The sequence below is a fragment of the Symsagittifera roscoffensis genome, chromosome 1, assembly GCF_963678635.1.
Source record: "Symsagittifera roscoffensis chromosome 1, txSymRosc1.1, whole genome shotgun sequence".
Lineage (NCBI taxonomy): Eukaryota > Metazoa > Xenacoelomorpha > Acoela > Convolutidae > Symsagittifera > Symsagittifera roscoffensis.
In genome coordinates this window covers 55,156,586-55,173,484 of record NC_087062.1, presented here as the reverse complement: position 1 = coordinate 55,173,484, position 16,899 = coordinate 55,156,586, and the positions used below count along the sequence as shown (strand labels likewise).

Here is a 16,899-nt window from a genome sequence, read left to right as displayed (position 1 = left end):
TCAATGATATACCTCAATGACCTGCCCTAAGCAAAAAGTTGCAAACTTACTTTGTTTGCTGAAGATACATCAATTATAAAAGCAAAAACGCTTCTCGCGATGATTTTCAGGAAGTTTTAGGTCGATTAGATAACTGGATGAGATACAACAAACTTACTGCTGAAGGATCTAAGTCTTGTGTTCAATATGGAAATCTTGCGTATGGAACAGTCTTTAAAAGTGCATTAGATTGTATTCATAAGTTACTAAAACAATTTTTTCGCAAAACTGTTTGCAAAAGCCACGTCATTCCATATGGGATGACATTGTCAAAAAAATAACAACAGCTTAGGAAGTGCATCTTTATGAGCTTTTAAAGAAAAGTGTGAATGAAGGATTCGATGCGTAAATGTAAAATAATTTTTTCGCAAAATTGTTTGCAAAAGCCACGTCATTCCATACGGGATGAAATTGTCAAAAATAAAATAGCAACAGCTTAGGAAGTGCATCGTTATGAGCTTTTAAAGAAAAGTGTGAATGAAGGATTCGATGCGTAATTGTAAAACAATTTTCTATTCCACAAAGTCATCTGCAAAAGGTGGTTGCATTTTGCCAGCAATGAGAAGCAAACTTAGAAATTACTCCATTTCCCATCAAGTTGCTAAATTGATCAATATTTTATCCAATTGGAGCTTAATTATTTCATCTTAGATTAATTAATTGTGTCATTAGACTCAATCTAACTCTTTATATCTTCCCTGAGTCCTCGGTCAGACCTGGAAAACCTATCGTCCAGGGGACCAGACGGTGGACTCAAGGGAGGGCAATTAGAAAAAAAATTGCGACGACTGGATTACCGGCTGTCTTTCTCATGGTAACTTAAAAACTTTTTTGCACCAATTCATACTCTATAAAATACATGATTGTGTCCACTTTATTCTACTGGCTTAGTTTTGAAAAAATTAAACTGAATTAAAATCAATTGCGCTTAATCTAAATTGTTCTAAAACAGGCCTCCTGTTTGATCCTTATTTCATTAAGATATTTGATTTGATATGATGTCATTAATATTTACTTTTACGGGGCAGCCTTCAACAAGCCTCTCGTTGTGCTTCCGGCTGTCATATCATGAGCTAATCTGCAAATTGTAAATTTTGTTATCAAATGTTAGATGGCTCATGATGAATAAACAAATAAATAAATAAATAAACTTAGATGCTAAATAATATCTACTACTCAATTCAAATTGATCTCGCAATTAGTATAGTGATCTTGCGCTAGCGCTCCGAAGCTAAGTATGATACAACGAAGTTTATCCAGGTTGTATTGTTTATTTAGCCTAATTGTTGTGATAAACTTATTAAATAGTTTCATGTGATATGATACGCTCATAATGGTACACTTAATGGAAGAACGCCCGGTACGGGATTTTAGAGACAAGCTCGTCAAGCCTCGATACACCCTCTCTACCCGGACATCCCCGCCGGAACCTCCACCCGTGAAAAACCAGGTTGTAATCGCTTTCATTTCTTTTTTATTTGTTTTTTAAATATATTTCTCTACAATCCATTGAACAATCTATTCTTTCTCTTGTTTTGTCTCTTTGTTTAGTGAATGTCCGTGCCGAAGTACAGGCCGAAGTGGCTACCCAAGTGAAGCAGGAAATTGGTAATAGGAACCTCAAGGACAAAGTACTGCAGCCCCAAAAATGTCGGAGCCACAGTTCACTCGTACAGAGGTGCAAAACTAGCCGACCTTGCCGCTAGTCTCTCGCTACCCCTCGCAGAAACTGAACTGTGTTACTACAGTAGCAGGCTTTAATGATAACTCATCTACGGTTTCAGACTTTGCTAATGATGGGAGATTTTTAATAAATTTGATAATTCATAAGTTTAACCCAAATGTGCTTATTATCCCCAAAACCATCCTCTCTGCAAATAATCACTTCATGAACAGAAAACTTGGTGCTTTAAATAACTCTTTATTTCGCCTTATTAATACATTTTACCACTCAAGAATTCGAATTATTTCCCCCAATCTGAACGTTAATTTTAGTGCTAATATGTTTTGTAAAGATGGTTTTCATTTTTCTTTTTATGGCAATAAAAGTTTCAGTTTTTTGCTCGCTCAGCTAACTTGTATATATTCACCATAAATTTACGCTCCTGGCTGCCAAATTATGGCCGATCAAACGCACTGCCATATTTGCAAACGCCACCTCCGAAAAGGAGGCATATGGTGTGTCATTTGCAAAGTATACATCCATGTCTCATGTAGCGGGCTACAGAGCAGCAAATTTTATTACGATGGGTTCTCCTGCATACAATGCACTCCCGAGAACTTTGCAAAAGGGCCTAATTCCACAAACAGACCAACAAGCACAGCCCCCATCACAACTCAAAAAGAAACATCACCGGCAACACCTGAAACAAACGCACTGCCCAACGCAACACAATCTTATCCATCGCCCCCAGCAATCACTACAGCCACCTTCGACCCCTGGAAACTTATCGACCAAGAACTTAAAACTAAAATAAATGACATATACAAAAATGTCGTTAACTGGAAACCGCGCTTCATAGTTCTAAGCAAGAACAAGCCCGGTTTCCAATTCATAGAATTACTGAACCAGCAGCTGTTGTCATTAGTAGAAGAGACACCAAATTCTAACGTCGCAATGAAAGCAGCAATGATTCTCCCACATCTACTGCTCCCCAAAACTAAATCAGAAACAAACGGATCAAATTCCAAAACACTGAGCCGCCGCATATTTTTATGGAAGCAAGGCCTATTAGACGAACTTTTCACTGAAGCGAAAGCTCTCCAAATTAGACATCCGAAACAGAAGAAGTCCGAAGTAAACGAGGAAGCTAAGCAATTTGATAAACTAATGAGTACAGGCAAAATATCTGCCGCCATTGGCTACCTTTCAGACAAGAAAACAAAAGGAGTACTTCCCCTAAACGAAGTCATTGAAGGAAAAACAGTCCTCAATATCCTGAAAGAAAAACACCCCCCAGCCAAAACAGCGAACACTAACTATATAACTGAATTAAATGAAGACACAATGCCATGCCAACCCTCTATATTCGAACAAATAAACGCCAATACAGTTCGAAAATCAGCCCTGAAGCCATGGTCCCTCAGGTCTAGATGCGTGCGAATGGAGAAGGATATTAACTCACTTCAACCAGACATCCATTGAGCTTGCAAAACAATTGCTAAACTATCCTATACAATAGCAAGTAAAGTTGCCCCCATGAACTCGTGTCGCCTGATACCTCTGGACAAAAATCCAGGGGTACGGCCCATTCGTATAGGCGAGGTTCTGAGAAGAATAATTGGCAAAACAATCACCCAATGTATAAAATCAGACCTTAAAAATATCGGGAAAAATTTCCAACTCTGCTTAGGCCAGAAGTGTGGAATCTAATATGCTATCCACAGCTTGAGGAAGGAGTTTGAGAAACCGGAAACGGAAGCCATACTACTTAATGATGCAGAAAACGCCTTCAACTCGCTGAATAGAGAACTTGCTCCAAAAAATGTAGATATCCTTTGTCAGGCACTACATCATGCGCTGGCCAACTCATAAAAACATCCCTCAAATTTATAGATCAATAACACGGTTTTGACATCTACCGAAGGCACAACGCAAGATGATCCCCTCGCAATGGTTATGTACGGAATTGGAATAATCCCACTGATTGAGCTCAAAAGCCAAATGTCACCCAAAAATGGTACGCAGATGATGGAAGCACTGCAGGTGATCTTAAGAGTCTCCGCGCAATACTGGACAACCTAGATATGCACGGAAAGGCTTTCGGGTACAATGTGAAGCCTTGCAAATGTCAACTCATAGTAAAGGAAAACTGTCGTGAAAGCGCCATTAAAGTATTCGAAGGCACAAATATTACAATGGTAGACGGTTTTAGAGTCCTTGGATCGGTCATAGGAAAACCATCGGCATGCGATAAGTACATCGAGAGCAAAATTGAAAAGACAGCTACCCTAACTGAAAAGCTTTCCAAAATAGCGAAAACATCACCACAAAATGCGTACTCCTGCTACACAAAGGGAGTTCAAAATAAATTAAGCTTTCTAACCAGAACAACTCCGGAAGCATTTAAGAAAATGGATGAAATTGAGAAAACGTAAGACAGCAGCTACTTCCTAGTATTACTGATAAAAACCATATAACCGATGAAGATCGCAACCTTTTTGCACTACCACTAAGAATGGGAGGATTAGACCTCCTCAGTAACACGGACTTTTCCAAAAACTATGATTGGTCGCGAGCCATTTGTGAACCGTTAGAAAACAGTGATACAGAAATAGCTGAAACGGAACAAACTCTGATAAATAGAAACATCAAAACTGAGAAACATAACATCACACTCTCAAAAAAGGCTAAAATTATGGAAAATTGCTCATCAGAGAAAAAACTGACAATAAATCTTGCGTCACAGAAAGGAGCATCGAATTGGCTAAGCGTGCTTCCCCTAAAAAATACAATTTCTCTCTCAACAAATCAGAGTTTAAAGACGGATGACATCTGAGATATGGATGGGAACCACCAAACACCCCACATACATGCCCGTGTGGACAACCGGTCACACTGACCCACTCCCTACACTGTCCCAAAGGTGGATACACTCATCTAAGACATAATGAAATTCGCGATACCCTTGCGACTTTCCTGGACGAAGTATGTCATGATGTTGAAATAGAGCCGAAACTTCAATCGTTGGAAGGCGAAAGCTTCCACAACAAAACAACCACTACTGAGATGACGCTCGACTTGACATCAAGGCAAATGGACTCTGGGGAGGCCGATTCAGCCGAACCTTTTTCGATGTAAAAATTTTCAACCCCCATGCTAAATCCTGCCCTAAAACTATATCTGACGCCTACAAATATCATGAGAGTGTCAAAACATTAAAATACCAACAGAGAATTCTGGAGTGGAACACAGCAGCTTTGTTCCACTAATTTTTGCGTGTACCGGAGGAGCAGCACCGGGCTCTACAAAAACCGTCCAGAACTAGCAGAGAAACTAAGCGAAAAACGGAACGAATCATACTCGGACACAATTAACTATATAAGAACAGAAATAAGTTTTGCACTTCTGAGGAGTGCAATCCTCTGCTTTAGGTGGTGGAAAAAACTTAAAAATACATCCAACATAGACAATTCTATCTGTGCTGTAATCGAGGAGGATAGATTTTAATTGACAATTCTCTTGATGCATTAAAATAGACTTGATTTATTTATAAAATTTTGTCGATAAATTTATATAGCGTTGGTGCACGTTGTTGTACTAGCCAACCTGTGCACGTATCGTCGCATGACGGAAGGGCCCATTTTAATTGACCCCCTTTTTTAAAATTGTTTTGTTAGTTTTGTGTATTTTTTTAATAATAAAAAAACTCTTAATAAAAAGTCTTTTTTGGCCCGTTCGAAACGTTCTGTATTCTACAAGTATAAGTTACAATTATAAGTAAATTTGTATCTACTGATAATATATTTTAGAGCTCTACAATTAGCTCCACATTTTACCTTTAAGTTAAGCAGGGCATTTTTTTAGAGTAGCAAAAGCCTAAGTGATGTAGCATAAGCCTTTTCAAGTAACAAAAACCCTAGATCTGAACCCACGCATAATCAACTGGGCTGTTCGAAAAATGCTTGAGCTCTTTTCTTGCCAGCTTTTCGTTTCTATCGCCACATTGGAAATTTTTTCGGGATGCGGGATTTTTAGAAAAAAGCGCCAACCCAACCCAGTTGCGAAAAATCTGAGACAAAATTTGCGGCAAATCATCCACAAGCGATAGCTTAGCTATTATATTAAGTTAATGTTATGGGTTCTAAACTGTTCACAGTTTTTGTTATTTTTTTTTCAAGGAATTGAAAGTCATGTCGGTCGGATAGCTTGAAGTCTTGTTAAAGGACACAGTTCCCACACATTTTTCGTGCCCCGAGATCAAGTTGAGCACAGTCAGCAGAGGATTCGAAGTAGGGGGCAGACTATTATGAGATATCCATTTTTGGCTGACTGGCCGGAAAATTTTTCCAAAGGCGCCAATACGGAGGAGCGCGCGCCGAAAAAACCGCAATTTGACTGCGGCGCAGATAATTATGGTCAAAATAAGGGCTTTACAGGAATTTGATAGAGCTCAGAAAATCAATTTGGTCGACATAAAAAAAGTCGACAATTTTTTTGATTTTTTTTGGAGATCCCCCCCCCCCCCCCCGAGAGAAAATACTAGATCCGACCCCGAGCACAGTCAAGCGTTCTAAGTTACGAGGAAAATTTTTTTGATTTGATCAATGACCGTCCTGAACATTATTTCTGAGTGTCTAGCCAGCGTCAGCTATGCAATGGTCCAGCGTCGCATTAGTATTCTCTCAAGCCTTGGGAGTCATCATGCGCAAAGTGATGAAATAGAATCAGTTTACGCCATTTTAGAAACTTAATTAGAACGGAAGGAGAGAGAATCGGTAAAAGGCTAAACTGTGCAATAGATATCACAGGAAAAAAAATTATGGTCAAAATTAACAGGATCAACAAGAATTTTTTGTTTCACTAGCACACCTAAAAGTTTCCTTTTTTGTTAGAATCCACTTTGACCAACAGTCAAGTAGCTTGTTTTTGTTATTGGAGAGCTTAATTTGCCTTCACTTTTGCAAAAAAAAGCTTGAAGTGAACTTCAAAAAGGAAAAATCAAAAGCGAAACTGCCAAAATATATAAATTTGTCCTGAACAAACCATTTCTGGAAAGAGAGTTTTTCCTCAATGAAAAAATTACATCATTTTTAAGACGATGAAATTCAACAACTCTTTAAACCTAATTCTTATTGCCAGTCCCAAAAACCAACTCTTTAATCGACAATTGGCGAATTTGAAAAACCAACTTTTTTCAGTTGGAAGAGAAAAGCGTTTGAAATTGGGGATTTGACTGGTTTTCTGAGAACTTGAGAGAAATAAAAATAAAAGAGAAATCACCGAGACATTTAAGGACAGTAGAATTGTTGCATTTTCTTCGATAGAAGCCAAACAGTTCCAACACAGACTCCGTGTTACAGTGCTTGACCACCTCTAGATGACTGCGACAGTCTTTGCACACCCGCAGGGCTCCATACAAGTCCTCCTGAAGAGACTGCACTCGCTCCAACTCCTTCACGTAGCCAGGTTGCTTCTCCAGAATTTGATAAGACATTTTTTTAGAGACCACCTAACAACACAGAGATCACGATTCAAAATAGCTGTCAGGAACGACTTGTATGGAACGCTGTCAGGAACGACATATATCAAAGCTCTTTCAGAAATGAGTCGAGCAATATTTAAAAATTTCTAAAAAGCTGTCACAGTATCGAGAAAAATTTATTTAAGACTGGTTTAAAATCATCGAAAAAAAAACTGGTTTAAAAACTTCATAAACTGGTAAAACGATCAATTAACGTTCGTTATAGATGAAAATAAGCAATTTAAGCTAAAAAAAACTTGATTTCACTTAAAGAAAAGCTTCATTTAGCGCTTCTCTGTTAAAAAGACTCAAAAATGAAAATATTCAGCGCAAAAAAAATGAAAAAAAAATTGAAAAAATTTGTCAATTTTTTTTGAAGACAATTGGGGCCGTTTATGCCTAATTCGATAAATTTGTACGCGCTCGTTATAGTTCATCATCACACGACGCGCAAAAAGGACACTAAATTGAAAGAAAAAAATCTGAGAATGCGGTCGGAAAAATCTGTGCTACTTGCACAGCAAGCGGCTATCTTTGTTATAATTAACAATTTTAAATTCATTGATTCTATAATATAATGCTAATAAGATATAATTGAGACAACTCTGCTGACCTGTATACATACCATTTCAGCTGTATGCATCATTATTTTCTACTAAATATTTCCTTATAGCTGTAGATCAGATTGAATTTAAAAGTTTGAAGCCAGTAAATTTTGAAAAACGGAAGCAAAAGGAACGCCGATCTGATCAAGAATGATCACGCACCAAACGACTCGAAGAACAAAAACGATATAAAATCTAGAATTCTTGAGTACTTATTATCATTCAGCATTTTCTTTAAAAAAGAGCCTAAGGAAAAATGGCCCATAAGTTTTTAATTGAAGAAACTACAGTTTTAAAATTTAATACACAGTTACAAGATTCAAAAAAGCGATATGAAAGAAAAAATACAGCAAAGTAAAAGCCATTCAGAAGAACTTGCAACTAAATCCGAACTATTTACTTTTGAATCAGTATAAAATCAAATACGTGAAAGATGAGAAAGAGCAGGCGATGGACAAATTACATAATTAAGACGTTTTAATTAGAATTGAATTTTTTCTCACTGGTACGCTTTTAATTTTAGACTGAATTAGAATAAACAGGCAAAAAACTCTGAAACAAATTTCTGTACATTATGCTCGAAAAAACTTCCAATTAAAGCACGCATGAAAAAATAATGAATCTACCAAAGCAACATATGACAAGAAGCATAGCGATTTTGGACAAAAATTTATTAAACAAAAAATTGCCCGCATCAGAAAACTACCACTTCTGTGGGGCAACAGATAACGCGTCTGAATTCAAATCCGGAGAATGTAGATTTTATTACTTTCGTTATCCAAAACTACTTTATAAATTAACTTATGAATGAATAAGATGATTTCAAGCAAAAGATGCTCCACTACACGATTCTGTTTTAGTGTGAATATTTTCAAAACTAATAATCACTTAGAAACCATTTAGTGAGGTGCAATGAAAAGTGATAAAAGAACTGAAAGCCCTCTTCAACAAATTACACAAGTAAAAATTTTGAAATAAAGATTGGAAGATAAAACCAATGAATAGAACTACATACTTTCTTCAACAGATTACACATGTATAAATTACACCGGCTTAAGAAATATATTCAACAAAATTAATTTTAAGCACCAAAAATTTCCGTAGAGAAAATCGAAAATTCCTGGCGACAATCACTGGCGTAATTCCAAAACAAAGGAAAGCCTTAACTGCTTTTTTAAACAAACTTTGCCCGAATAAAAAACTACCACATTTGCTCATGGGTCTGTGTGGAACGGATAACGCGACTGACTACAAAACAGGAGATTGCAGGATCGATTCCTGCCAGACTCGATAACGCTTCATTATCCAAAAGTACTAAGTAAACAGTTGAAAGCTGAATGAGGAGGATGATTTTAATCTAAAGATGCTCTACTACATGATTCTACTTATGTGTGAACATTTTCAAAACTAATTATCATCGAAAACGTAATTAACCATTTTATGACGTGCAATGAAAAAAGATTAAAAAAATTGAAAGTAATCTCAAACAAATAACACGAGTAAAAGTTTTCAAAAAACTTCAACAGAACGTTTTCGATGAAAATTACTTTTAGCATCAACAACATCTCGGAAGAAAAACTAAAAACTGTTTGCGATAACAATTGGCGTATCTTCACAAACAAAAAATCAAAAAAAAAATTTTGAAAAAAAAATTTGTGAGAAAATTTTGCGAAATACTTAAGCTCAAAAAAGCATGTGAAAAAACCTAGAAAAATGATAACATTTTTTTCATCCAGCATTATTTTTGAAAAAAGTGCTTAATGAAGAACGACCCATACACTTTTATTTGAATGAGCTCTAGAACAGAGTTTTACTATAGAACTTAAATACTTCAAAGAAGTGATTTGAAACAAAAGTTAAGTAAAGCAAGTTAAAAGCCATTTAAAAACTCGATAGCATCTTCAACTGATAACAACTCCAATTTTCTATTTTTGAATCAGTAATTCAAGAAAAATGAAAAAGAAGGTAATGGATCCAGGCATAAAGTCACGACAAACAACATAAAAAAGTGTTGTAACTTAGAACTAAGTTTCTTCTCATGGGCAAGCTTTCAATTCTAGGTTTAAGGTGACTAATTACACAAAAAAAGGAAAGACCCCATACAATCTGTTGGAAAATACAATCAAATAAAACATACCTTGAAAAAATATGAACCTACTAAAAACATAAGAGAAGCGTTGCATTTTAGGACAAACATTTATTTAACAAAACTTTGAATGAATTGAAACTAACAATGACCATCATGTTTCTGTAGCGCAACTGCTAACGCGTCTGACTCCGAATCAGGAGATTTCAGGTGCGACACCTGCCACACTATTACTTTTTGTTATCCAAAAGTACATAAAATACAGTTCAAAAATGAAAAAAGGATGATTTTAAGCTGAAGATGCTCCACTGCACGATTCTACTTTGCTATGCAAAAAATCGAAACAAATAATCATTTATAAATCATTTTATGAGGCGCAATGAGAAAGAGAAAAGAACTGGAAACCATCGAACATTTTCACGCGTGAAAGTTTTTCAAAAAACTTCAACAGAACGTTTTCCATAAAATTACTTTTTCAGCATCAGCAAAAACGCCGCTTGCGACAACAGTTGACGTAGTTTCACAAACAACAACCAAAAGAAAAATCATTTCGAAAAGAATTTTGTTGCCGTGAGAAACTTTTGCGAAATAGTTGAGCTCAAAGAAGCATGTGAAAAAATCTAGAAATTGTGAATACTTATTTTCATCCAATTTTATTTTGGAAATAAAGCTTAAGGAAGAATGGCCCATACACTTTCATTTGTAGAGCTCTAGAACAGAGTATAACTATACAACTACAATACAAAAAAAAGTGATTCAAAACGAAAGTTATGTAAAGCAAATTACAAGCCATTAGGAAGACTTTGATAGCCTCTTCATTTGATAACACTGCCCATTGTTTTATTTTTGAAACAGCGCTTTAGAGAAAAATGAAAAAGAAGTTAATGGACGAAGGCATTAAGACACGACAAACAACATATTTGAGAAGTTTTTACTTAGAATTGAGTTTCTTTTCATTGGGAGGCATTCATTTTTAAGTTTAATGTGAACAATTACGCATAAAAAAGATCAATACAACCTTTTCGAAAATACTATCAAATAAAACAAACCTCAAAAAAATGAAACAACTAAAAAACATAAGAGGGAGAAGCGTTGCACTTTACGACAAACATTTATTGAACAAAACTTTGATTCAATCGAAAACCGACAGAGACCATCATGGTTCTGTAGCGCAACTGATAACGCGTCTAACAACGAACCATCGAATCAGGTGATTACAGATTCGACACCTGCCAGCATGGATTTTACTATCAGAAAATACAAATAAAACAGTTTGAAGATGAATGAATAGGATGATTTTAGGCTAAATTTGTTCCACTACACAATTCTACTTAAGTGTGAAAAAGATCAAAACTAATTATCAATTAGAAACCATTTTATGAAGTGCAATGAAAAATGATCAAAGAATTGAAAGCCATCTCGAACAAATTACACGAGTGAAAGTTTTCCAAAAATTCAACAGATTGTTTTCGATAAGAATTATTTTTTCAACATCAAAAAAAACTTCAAAGATAAACCCAAAACTGCTTGCAACAACAATTTGCAAAGTTTCACAAACAATGAAACCAAAAAACAAATCAATTCGAAAAGAATTTTGTTGTCGTGAGTAACTTTTGCGAAATAGTTAAGCTCGAACAAGCATGTAAATAAACCTGGAATTTGTGAAGACTTATGATCATTCAGCATTACTTTGAGAAAAATGCTTCGTAGAACGACCATACACTTTTAATTAAATCAGGTTTAGGGCAGAGTTTTACAACACAACTTCAAGATTTTTAAAAAGATATGAAAATACTATCAATTAAAACAAACCTTAATATATCATGAACCTACTTAAAACGTATGACAAGAAGCGTAGCACTTTTTGACAAACAGTTATTGAATAAAATATTGCTTCCAACAATAACTTACACATTCCCTCATGGGTCTGTGGCGCAACGGATAACGCGTCGGACTACGAATCAAGAGATTGCAGGTTCGAATCCTGCCAGACTCGAAAACTTCTTACTATACAAAAGTACTTACAAAGCAGTTGAAATATGAATGAAAAGGATGATTTTAAGCTAAAAGTGCTCCACTACACGATTCTACTTTAGTGTGAAAAAGTTCAAAACTATTTATCAATTAAAAACCATTTTATGAGGTGCAATTATAAAATGGTGCAATTATAAAATGGTAAAATGGTGTAAAACGAAGCGTTGAGAAAAATGCTTCGTAGAACGACCATACACTTTTAATTAAATCAGGTTTAGGGCAGAGTTTTACAACACAACTTCAAGATTTTTAAAAAGATATGAAAATACTATCAATTAAAACAAACCTTAATATATCATGAACCTACTTAAAACGTATGACAAGAAGCGTAGCACTTTTTGACAAACAGTTATTGAATAAAATATTGCTTCCAACAATAACTTACATATTCCCTCATGGGTCTGTGGCGCAACGGATAACGCGTCGGACTACGAATCAGGAGATTGCAGGTTCGAATCCTGCCAGACTCGAAAACTTCTTACTATACAAAAGTACTTACAAAATGTTGAAATATGAATGAAAAGGATGATTTTAAGCTAAAAGTGCTCCACTACACGATTCTACTTTAGTGTGAAAAAGTTCAAAACTATTTATCAATTAAAAACCATTTTATGAGGTGCAATTAAAAGTGATTAAATAATTGGAAGCCATCTCAAACAAATTAAACGAGGGAAAGTGTTCAAAAACTTCAACAGAACGTTTTCGATAAAAATTACTTTTTCACCATCAACAAAAACTTCGAAGAAAAATCCAAAACTGTTTCCGACAACAATTGGCGTAGTTTCACAAACAACAAAACCAAAAAAAAAATTATTTCGAAATTACTTTTGCCGTGAGACACTTTTGCGTAATAGTTAAGCTCAAAGAAGCATGTTAAAAACCTAAAAGTTGTGAACACTTATTATCATCCAGCATTACTTTAAGAATAGTGCTTAAGGAAGAACGGACCATACACTTCTAATTAAATGAAGTCTACAGCAGAATTTCGCTATACAACTTCAAGATTTTGAAAAGTGATATAAAAATACTATCAAATAAAACAAACCTTAATAAATCATGAATCTACTTGAAACTAGACAAGAAGCGTAGCAACTTTTCACATACAGTTATTAACAAAATGTTGTCTCAATCAAAAACTAACTCTTAACCTCATGGGTCTGTTGCGCAACGAATAACGCGTCTAACAACGCGTTATTCGTGGCGCGAAACTCCGAAATAGTTAAGCACAATCGAACAAGCATGTAAATAAACCTGGAAACTGTGAAAACTGATTATCATCCAGCATTATTTGAGAAAAGTGCTTCGTAGAACGACCATACACTTTTAATTAAATCAGCTTTAGGGCAGAGTTTTACAACACAACTTCAAGATTTTTAAAAAGATATGAAAATATTATAAGACAAAGCTAAATAAATCATGAACCTACTTAAAACGTATGATAAGAAGCGTAGCAATTTTTGACAAACAGTTATTGAAAAAAGTGTCGCTTCAAACAATAACTAACACATAGCCTCATGGGTCTGTGGCGCAACGGAAAACGCGTCTGACTACGAATCAGGAGATTGCCGGTTCGAATCCTTCCAGACTCGATTACTTCTTACTATACAAAACTACTTACAAAACAGTTGATATATGAATAAAAAGGATGATTTTAAGCTAAAAGTGCTCCACTACACGATTCTACTTTAATGTGAAGAAGTTCAAAAGTATTTATTAATTAGAAACCATTTTATGATGTGCAATTAAAAGTGATTAATTAATTGAAAGCCATCTCAAACAAATTACACGAGTGAAAATGGGTAAAAAAAATCAACAGAACGTTTTCGATAAAAACTTACTTTCAGCATCAACAAAAACTCCGAAAAAAACCCAAAATTGTTTACGACATTAATTGGTGTAGTTTCACAAACAACAAAACCAAAAAAAAAATTATTTCGAAACTTTTTTGCCGTGAGACACTTTTGCGTAATAGTTAAGCTCGAAAAAGCATGTTAAAAAAACTGGAGATCGTCAATACTTACTATCATCCAGCGTATCTTGAAAAAAGTGCTTAAGGAAGAACAGCCCATAAAATTTTAATTGTTGAGCTCTAGAACAGAGTTTACTAACCAACTACAATACTTTGAAAAAGTGATTCAAAACAAAAGTACTGTAAGCAAACTAAAAGCCAATTAGAAGAACTTGAGAGCATCTTCAATTGATCACACCCCCCCCCCCTTACTCTACTTTTGTATCAGCACTCTAAGAAAAGAGAAAAAACAAGATAGAGGATCGAGGCATAAAGTCAAAACAAACAACATAAAAAAGCAGTTGTTACTTAGAAATGAGTTTCTTCTCATTTGTAAGTTTTCATTTTCAGGTTTAATAGGATTAAATACGAATAAAATAGAAAAAGTCTATACAACCTGTTCGAAAATACTATCAAAAAAACCTTAAAAATATGAACCTAAGCAAATATATGAGGAGAAGCGTTGTACTTTAGGACGAACATTTAAAGAATAAAATTTTGATTGGACCGAAAACCGACAGAGAACATCATGATTCTGCAGCGCAACTAATAACGCGTCCAACTACGAACCAGTAGATTGCAGTCTCGACAGTTGCCAGACTCTATTACTTTTGATTATTCAAAAGTAGATATAAAACAGTTAAAAGATGAATAAATAGGATGATTTCAAGCTAAAGATGCTCCACGCCACGATTCTACTTTACTATGCAAAAATTCGAAACTAATAATCATTTAAAAACCATTTCTTGACGTGCAATGAAAAGTGATTAAAGAATTGGAAGCCATCTCAAACAAATTACACGAGGGAAAGTGTTCAAAAACTTCAACAGAACGTTTTCGATAAAAATTACTTTTTCAGCATCAACAAAAACTTCGAAGAAAAATCCAAAACTGCTTGCGACAACAATTGGCGTAATTTCACAAACAACGAAACCAAAAAAAAATCACTTCGAAAATAATTTTAACCGTGAGAAACTTTTGCTAAACAGTTTAGCTCGAAAAAGCATGTTAAAAACCTAAAAATTGTGAATACTTATTATCATCCAGCCTTACTTTGAGAATAGTGCTTAAGGAAGAACGGCCCATACGCTTCTAATTAAATGAACTCTACAGCAGAATTTCGCTATACAACTTCAAGATTTTGAAAAGTGATATAAAAATACTATCAAATAAAACAAACCTTAATAAATCATGAATCTACTTGGAACTAGACAAGAAGCGTAGCAACTTTTCACATACAGTTATTAACAAAATGTTGCCTCAATCAAAAACTAACACTTAACCTGATGGGTCTGTTGCGCAACGAATAACGCGTCTGACAACGCGTTATTCGTTGCGCGAAACTGCGAAATAGTTAAGCTCGAACAAGCATGTAAATGAACCTGGAAACTGTGAAAACTCATTATCATCCAGCATTACTTGAGAAAAGTGCTTCGTAGAACGGCCATACACTTTTAATTAAATCAGCTTTAGGGCAGAGTTTTACAACAAAACTTCAAAATTTTTAAAAAGATATGGAAATACTATCAATTAAAACAAAGCTAATTAAATCATGAACCTACTTAAAACGTATGACAAGAAGCGTAGCAATTTTTGAAAAACAGTTATTGAATAAAATGTCGCTTCAAACAATAACTAACATATATCCTCATGGGTTTGTGGCGCAACGGAAAACGCGTCTGACTACGAATCAGAAGATTGCCGGTTCCAATCCTTCCAGACTCGATTACTTCTTACTATCCAAAAGTACATACAAAACAGTTGAAATATGAATTAAAAGGATGATTTTAAGCTAAAAGTGCTCCACACACGATTCTACATTATTGTGAAAAATTTCAAAAGTATTTATCAATTAGAAACCATTTTGTGAGGTGCAATTAAAAGTGATTAAATAATTGAAAGCCATCTCAAACAAATTACACGAGTGAAAATGTGTAAAAAAATCAACAGAACGTTTTCCATAAAAACTAACTTTTCAGCAACAACAAAAACTCCGAAAAAAACCCAAAATTGTTTCCGACATTAATTGGCGTAGTTTCACAAACAACGAAACCAAAAAAAATATATTTCGAAATTTTTTTTGCCGTGAGACACTTTTGCGTAATAGTTAAGCTCAAAGAAGCATGTTAAAAAAACCTAGAAATCGTCAATACTTACTATCATCCAGCTTATCTTGAAAAAAGTGCTTAAGGAAGAACAGCCCAGAAAATTTTAATTGTTGAGCTCTAGAACAGAGTTTACTAACCAACTACAATACTTTGAAAAAGTGATTGAAAACAAAAGTAATGTAAGCAAACTAAAAGCCAAATAGAAGAACTTGAGAGCATCTTCAATTGATCACAACCCCCCTTAATCTTCTTTTGTATCAGCACTTTAAGAAAATAGAAAAAAGAAGTTGGGGATCGAGGCACAAAGTCACCACAAACAACATAAAAAAGCTGTTGTTACTTAGAAATGAGTTTCTTCTCATTTGTAGGCTTTCATTTTTAGGTTTAATAGGATTAATTACAAATAAAAAAGAAAGAGTCTATACAACCTGTTAAAAAATACTATCGAAAAAAAAACAAACCTTAAAAATATGAAACTAAGCAAATATAAGAGGAGAAGCGTTGTACTTTAGGACGAACATTTAAGGAATAAAATTTTGATTGGATCGAAAACCGACAGAGAACATCATGGTTCTGCAGCGCAACTAATAACGCGTCCAACTACGAACCAGCAGATTGCAGATTCGACAGCTGCCAGACTCTATTACTTTTGATTATTCAAAAGTAGATATAGAACAGTTATAAGATGAATAAATAGGATGATTTCAAGCTAAAGATGCTCCACGCCACGATTCTACTTTACTATGCAAAAATTCGAAACTAATAATCAATTAGAAACCATTTCATGACGTGCAATGAAAAGTGATTAAAGAATTGGAAGCCATTTCAAACAAAT

The 16,899-nt window shown here is 34.8% G+C and overlaps 2 protein-coding genes and 1 non-coding gene across 3 annotated transcripts in view; 2 read left to right on the top strand and 1 right to left on the bottom strand.

Annotated features, from left to right (window-relative positions):
• The window catches only part of LOC134845883 (syndetin-like), a gene marked incomplete in the record, with an annotated part of 146,662 nt that overhangs the window by 10,719 nt on the left and 119,044 nt on the right, over positions 1–16,899 (bottom strand). Inside the window, 1 exon segment of the mRNA XM_063862998.1 lies at positions 6,983–7,211. Coding sequence (XP_063719068.1) covers positions 6,983–7,211 — 229 coding nt within the window.
• The window catches only part of LOC134845887 (protein IWS1 homolog A-like), a 576,794-nt gene continuing 561,217 nt past the window's right edge, over positions 1,323–16,899 (top strand). Inside the window, exon 1 of the mRNA XM_063863012.1 lies at positions 1,323–1,349. The gene's annotated coding sequence lies outside the window, so the exon portion shown is untranslated. The remainder of the gene's footprint in view (positions 1,350–16,899) is intronic.
• Trnar-acg (transfer RNA arginine (anticodon ACG)) lies at positions 12,346–12,418 on the top strand. The gene has a single exon. It is a non-coding gene; the product is annotated as a tRNA-Arg (tRNA).